Below are 6,995 nucleotides of genomic sequence, written 5' to 3'. Positions count from 1 at the left end.
GTGGTGGAGAAGTACTGAATCTCAGTACTTAAGTAAAAGTATAAATAACCAGAAACACATTTACTTTAGTAAAAGTAGTAGTACCACAGTGACATCCCTACCTAAGTAAAAAGTACCTGATTTGAAATGTACTTTAAGTATTAAAAGTACTTGCACAATTTATTCTCTTAATGTCTTTATTTTGAGAATTAAAAAAACAGTATGGTCTGTGGCATTTTAATTACATTAGTTTTAGGTTAACGTAACTGTGCTTACCATCTGTTGCCCAGTTTACATTCTGACTTACAATTCTGGTTATCTATCAGTGATCTGCATCAAGCTCGACTGTGTTATTTCCCACAGGACAGTGAATGCTACACGCATTTATCTAGCGAGAACACAGGCTTTGACAACAAGTAGGCTCCGTGGCTTCCCAGCTGAGGAGGACCGGGAGTGTTTTTAAGATAAATATACAGGTTGTGTGTTAACCCTATGTGAACGGATGCCTCACATATGACCAAGCAGAGTATAAGGAGCATAGAGGGAATCGTAATATTGGGAGCTGGACGGACTGCCGCCGGTGCAGGAGGTGCTGCTGAAGGCTTCCCTGCAGACTTCCCTGATCAGAAAATGAAACATTGTAGAAATGTAGTGTAGTAGAAAGTATAGATAATTTCTGCAAAATGTAACAAAGTAAAAGTATTTACTAAAGTACAGTAACCACCAATCCACCACTGCAAACAAATTAGGATAAAAACAGAATTGGATCACTGGGGGCAGATAATTTCAGACACCGGCAGTCCAAAAATAAAAAATACAAAAGTAAATAAAATAAAATAATGAATCTTCTGCTTGCTTATGGAGCATTAAAAAACAAGACAACTCCAGAGTAAGAAAACCTCCTTCCATACTCCATACATAACTATCAAACGCCATCCAATCAAAAAATCTCCATGCCAAAAATATGTGCCACCCACCTTTTTCTTAGCGTGCTTTCACACACTTTTACAACGCTGACAATTTCTTTGATAGTGCGGCAAAAGTCGTGCATGCGAGCGGCAACGAGAAGAGCTGAAAACACAAAGAAAAACACAATGTGACGGATTTAACAATCAGGTTTAATGTCTGTTTATAACTATGCTATGCCAAAAAATTAACTAAATGGTTCAAACCACAATAAAACACAACAGAGATATTTCTGTGTATTTTAAAGGAACTGCGCTGCCTGCGTCTCAAACCTGCGGTCGCCTTGATCTCGTGAGGTCATCGTTGCCCACATGTGCATTATGCGCCCCCCCCTCCCCCCGGGGGTACCACCCCACGTTGATAAATACTGCTTTAGATGATCTAGTATTTACTGGGAGACTTTGCCCAATCACAGGTCATTACAGAGTAAGAGTGTTCCTATGGGCTGATCTATTGACAACGCGCGTGCACCTTCCTTCAGATGGTGAAAGCCTGATTCATTGGATTCCCTGCAGAAAACTTTGCTATTCCAGCATTGGCAAGAACTGCAGACACTGCAAAGCAACCCCAAAAAGAGGAAGACCGACTTCTCAACGACAGTCTCAAAATAAACGCTACAAAAAGTGTCAATATGGGCAAAGCTTTTCAGACGCTGAAAAGAAATGTTAAAAGTTTTGTTTGGCCTTTTCCAGAAAACTGTTGACAGCTTTAAATATTATGTTTGGTTTGTAGCTGCCTCTGTGTGAACACCTTGAAGACTGCAGGACGGGAGCACCCGAGCCTGCAGAGCCAACAGTACACCCCCACACAAGAACACACTTTTCAAAAAGAGTAACAACACTAATGTTATGCAATGAATTGCAGTGCAAGCCTTGAAGGGGAACAGTTATATAACAGTCATTAGAGTTGCCTCACTCAAGAGCCTGTTAAAAGATAGATGCATGCTTCCACTTCTACATGCAAACTTCTAACAGCCTTTAGGACTCAAGTGACGCTGTTTAGCTCTGCTGACGACTCCCTCAAACATGTTACTTCCGTTACCTTGAATCCACGTAACTTCAAAGCTGCTTTTCCTTTCTCAATGCAGTGTTAACAATTACTTTACATCCAGGACTCCTTTGTCCTTGAAGTTTTATGCAGATACACGTTGCAGCTATATTTGCATCATATTTGGAAGAAACTTTTCCTTCTTCCATCCAACTGTACCCTTATCAATGATTTATAAGAAATTAATTATTCAGGAAAGGCAGTAGTGAAACAGAGAAAGACGAAAATTGAAACCGTGCTTGTAAACAGGAAGTAAGCCTGTGATTCGATTTCGGGATGTCTTAGCTGGTAATGCAAAGGCGACTGGATTCAGGTTGACACCAGCAGAGAGACAGCACAGGGAGGAGAAGCTTTGAGGTCAGCTGTTTTACATAAACTCACAATGGCGGCCAGGAAAACCCAACACTTGACCAGCTGTGGTAAGTGTAGGCAGGTGCTTTCAGGTTGCCCCCACCTACTCCTCTTTGGCAGACAGCCAACAACCAGTTAAAAGGCCCAATGCCTGATGGGCCTTATGCCCACGCAGAAAGAGGCAGAAACTCAGTGCCACACCATCCCTGATATGTTCTATATGGACATCATCATCATCATCATCTTCTACACACAGTAAAACTACTTTTTAGAGGTGAAGTGAATGTAAATAGCTAATCTTGCACTTCCAATCCTGTAGCTAACAAGCTTGCTTGTTGGGATATTAAACGTTTTCCATAAATTTACGCTGCACTTCATGCAGTTTAAAGGGCACAAAAACAACTTGTTGTTGATCTCCCCCCTAAGCTCTCACTCATTCTTGTTTGTACCTCTTTTCACTGACTCCTTCCCATTGATAAAATCCCCGGTTCCAAAGTAAAACTAGTCATGGAATCCACTTATGTCGTTCTGTTAGAGAACTGTGAAGTTGTTGTACTGTAAGGTCAGAATGGGAAGTGTCAGGCAGGAGTTAAAAACGCCGATGGCCACTGAGTATCTGAGGCGGAAGTATCCTAAGGGCCGCTTTGTGTTCGATGCCAACAGAGCACAGAGCGTTAATCTCTTTCTCTCCTCCGATTTTATTCAGAGACTGAAACGAAAAGAATCCTCTTAAAACAGACTTGCTGCTCGGAGCCTCCGGGCCGCTGCCAGCAAACCCTCCATCCATCTTTGGCCATCTCGTGTCAGGGTTACCTGCTCCACAGAGTCCCGACGGCCTTCGTCCCGTGTGCATCCAGTCCCTCTTCATCCTCTGCACCAGCCTCAAGGCTGTCATGGACACGTCGTGGTTCTTCTCCCCAAATTCTAGCAGCTGGGCGAAGCGGGGAATGTACAGGCACGGGTCTGGTGGAGACAGGAATTTTATTAAAATGTTGTCTATGAGAAAAGAAAGTTTTGCGCAAAATCTTGTTAGAAGGGTAATTAACCTTTAAGTGTATGTTCAGATTTACCCCTTCAGAATCTGGAGCACATAGTCCTTTAGGTACCCCTCCTTTAGGGGGTTATGTTTTAGACCTTTTTTGTTTTCCGTAAAATAGCAGGATATCTCAAAATCCTTTTTTTAATCAAATGATACTGGCTGGAAAGAAAAGCAATGGGTCAGAGAATAAGTGATGGCTTGTTTAAGATTTTAAAAGATTTCTTGCAACACTGCAAGATGTGGCAAATGAGCTTTTTATTAAACCCATTGTATTATAGAAACATTGACTTTATGGTCCATCTAAGGGGAAGTTTTGACTTTTTCCATTAAAAACAATACATAAATACGACAAAGATCCAGAAAATACATTTTATATTGACAAAATTCTGGATTGTGCAAACTTGTCAGAGGATATTATTATGTTTTTTTTATTTATTTATTTATTTGATTAGGTCAATGCACATTAATCAACATTTTTGTAAATGCGCCAGAGTTAGCCAATTGGCTAATTTTCAAATGTAGCCCTAGTTACCCAGCATGCATGTCTTTATGGTGGGAAGAAACCGGAGCACCCGGAGGAAACCCATGCAGACATGGGGAGAACATGTAAACTCTACACAGAAAGGCCCAGAACGACCTGGATTCAAACCCAGAACCTTCCTGCTGCGCGGCAGAAGTGCTAACCTAATGACCCTGGATAAATGTATTCACTATATAGCGTCCTCATAAAATATAAAAAGAAATAACAGTGTGCATGGCATATACATGTTAAGTTCAACTGAGTGTGATGAAACAAATGGTTAATGATTTATAGTCATTTTACTTTAGGGGACACTATTGAGTACATTATACAGGGAGAGAGAATGAATGAGTGATGACAACTGAAGCAACTGCAGCACACAACATGCTTTCTGGGACTAAATCATCACATTCAGCTTTTGTTTCATGTGTGATCAGCTGGAGAGGATAAATCATGGCATGCTTAAGTTTCAGGGACTGATATCAGACTCTGCTGCCCAATCTCTCTCAGGATGGCACTTTAACCAAAACTCCAATAAACAGGCTACTTGTGTGTTCATGTGACTTTTGTTTACACGCCCTGGTTTGTGTCTGAGCAGTAAACAAACCAAAAGCAGAATTGCAACCGAGTTCTCTTTTTCCACTCTGGTTCAAACCAAAGAAAATGCAGTTTGTCTGCTTGTGATTTATACAGATTAAAAACCCACTGGCACCTGTGAGCTTCCCAGTAAAACCAGTATCCTACTGCTGGCTACTAATTAGCTCCACTGGAGAACTTAAAGATTAGCGTTTAGCTCAAGTCCACCTTGAAGCAGCCTGTTTCTCATTCAGTGTGTCTGTCCAGATTTCCACAGCTGGCGAAAGGATTCGATGGGCAACCTTCCAATCCCAAGCCTCTCGCTTCTCGAATGTCTGAGAAACTTGCAGTGTATCATATCGTAAACTTTATGGAAATCACTACAGCTGAAGAGAAGAAAGCTATCAAAACCACCTGCTTTTGCCATGAAACTGCCAAGCAGCTGGCCAGTTTGACATTTTGATGGATTCTAAAAATGGTATTTTACAACGCTTAGAAACCTTTTAATAGTCAAATTAGAAAGAGTTGTCTTCCTGCTGTAGCCAGGAGACAAAAGTAGAGTTTCGTGCCCCAGCAATGACAACAGAGTCAAATAGCTTTGAAGTCAGTGGCTGCATTTAAAGAGCAGTCCAGTGGAAAGCTGGTAGAGCCAGCTGGTAATAAGATCCAGACTGATCTCTCCCCCCCCATTGCACCATGTAATGATACGTGTGCAGAGCTTGCCATCACTGCTCCAAGTTTTACTGAAGAGTCTGCAAATGTGAGGCCAGCCAGGATCCCCATAGAAAAAAAGAGGCTGTTTAAGGAAAAGAAAAATCCACCTCCAATCCTCTTTCACTGTCAAATATAATCAATCTGTGCTGCTCAAACAGCCCAGGAGTCATTCTGTGATGGAGGGCTGTAGTGTACTCTTTCGTGTAGCCAGTTTCCCCTCAACCTGCCTTGCCTACTTCTGTTCCCCACATTCCCCAAAATTACATTGGCCACCCCCAGAGAAGGGCCGTGAACTTGCTCCTTTCAATCGAATGTAGGAGCAGGGATGTGTATAGCAATAAAAGGGTTATCATTCAGCTGTGGGGAAGCTACGCCTGTCTCTCACAAGCTCCAAAAACGGACACGGAGCTATGTATACTTTTTTTGGTACTGTAGGTGAAGAACTTGGTCTAAGAGTTTCTTTTTCTCTAATGGAGAGTTTGGTTAAAAAAAAATAAAAAAAATCGCTTTTTCAAAAGTGTGCTGTCCAAGACCAGAAGCGGTACAACCACACACGTTGATGGCTTTCAAACTCCACCAACGACATTTGAAATATTTCTTTGATAGGTTATCCACATAAATAACAAAGATAAAACCACCAAAGACTTCTGGGTACAACTACAGTCTTTTAAATCTAGGCTTAACACCTTTGGTCGCCAGCACCTTTCACAAGGTCATTTAAAGAGGTTAAATTTTTTTCCATCTGCGCTAAAGCTATTGTTTTTTTACTCATTTTTATGTATTCTGTTTTTCAGAAATTGTGTTATTTTCTGTTGTGTTTGTGTTTTTTATGCAAATGTAAAGCATAAATCAGATTTGTCTGAAATGTGCTACATAAATAAACATGCTTAAGGTTTCACATAGGGGTAAGAAATGTATTGATTTTGGAATTCATAAAATGCGTTTGCCTTGTAGTATTCCCAAAAGGATAAAGAACCATTCTTATTTATTCTTACCACTATACATGGGTGTATTGCAGCAAAATTGTTTTTTTCCTATCCTTTTTTTTATTGTTTTATTGAGGTGATGACCACCAAGGTGCTTCTGGAAAACCGTTCTCCACCTCAGGAGGGGGAAGCGGGGAATCATCCAATCTGTGTACAGTAAGGATGTGACACTGTTGACCTCAACTGGAGGAGGTAATAGAGCGGTGGAAGGAGCACTTTGAGGAACTCCTAAATCCAGCTAACACACCCTCTATGGTAGAGGCAGAGCTGGAGGATGATGGGGGGTTGTTGTCAATTTCCCTGGTAGAAGTCGCTGAGGTAGATGAACAACTCCACAGTGGCAAAGCCCCGGGGATTGAGGAGATCCGTCCAGAAATGCTGAAAGTTCTGGGTGTGGAGGGCCTGTCTTGGTTGACACGCCTCTTCAACATTGCATGGAGGTCTGGGATGTTGACTAAGGAGTGGCAGACCAGGGTGGTTGTTTCCCTGTTCAAAAAGGGGGACCAGAGGGTGTGTGCCAATTACATGGGTATCACATTCTCAGCCTCCCTTGTAAAGTCTACTCCAAGGTGCTGGAAACGAGGGTTCAGTCGACAGTCGAACCTCAAACTTAAGAGGAAAAATGCAGATTCAGATCAGAGCTTCACTCTTGCAAGAATCCTGGAGGGAGCCTGGGAGTATGCCCAACCAGTCTACATGCGTTATGTGGATCTGAAGACGTATGACCGGGTCCCCTGGGAGATACTATGGGAGATTCTCCGGGAGTATGGGGTGAGGGGGTCCCTTCTCAGGGCCATCCAGTCTCTGTATGACCAAA

General features: G+C 42.0%; 1 protein-coding gene across 2 annotated transcripts in view; it reads right to left on the bottom strand.

Annotated features, from left to right (window-relative positions):
• The window catches only part of brf1a (BRF1 general transcription factor IIIB subunit a), a 206,738-nt gene that overhangs the window by 134,418 nt on the left and 65,325 nt on the right, over positions 1 to 6,995 (bottom strand). For both annotated transcript variants that reach the window (XR_004333450.1, XM_032525603.1), the window contains exons 7-8: positions 3,157 to 3,306; positions 957 to 1,050 (exon numbers count right to left, since the gene is read on the bottom strand). Coding sequence is in view for 1 of the 2 variants with exons in the window: in XM_032525603.1 (XP_032381494.1) it covers positions 957 to 1,050; positions 3,157 to 3,306 (244 nt within the window). In the remaining variant the exon portion in view is untranslated. The remainder of the gene's footprint in view (positions 1 to 956; positions 1,051 to 3,156; positions 3,307 to 6,995) is intronic.

The sequence above is a fragment of the Etheostoma spectabile genome, chromosome 9 (assembly GCF_008692095.1).
Source record: "Etheostoma spectabile isolate EspeVRDwgs_2016 chromosome 9, UIUC_Espe_1.0, whole genome shotgun sequence".
Taxonomy (NCBI): domain Eukaryota; kingdom Metazoa; phylum Chordata; class Actinopteri; order Perciformes; family Percidae; genus Etheostoma; species Etheostoma spectabile.
This window is presented reverse-complemented; position numbering and strand designations above follow the sequence as displayed.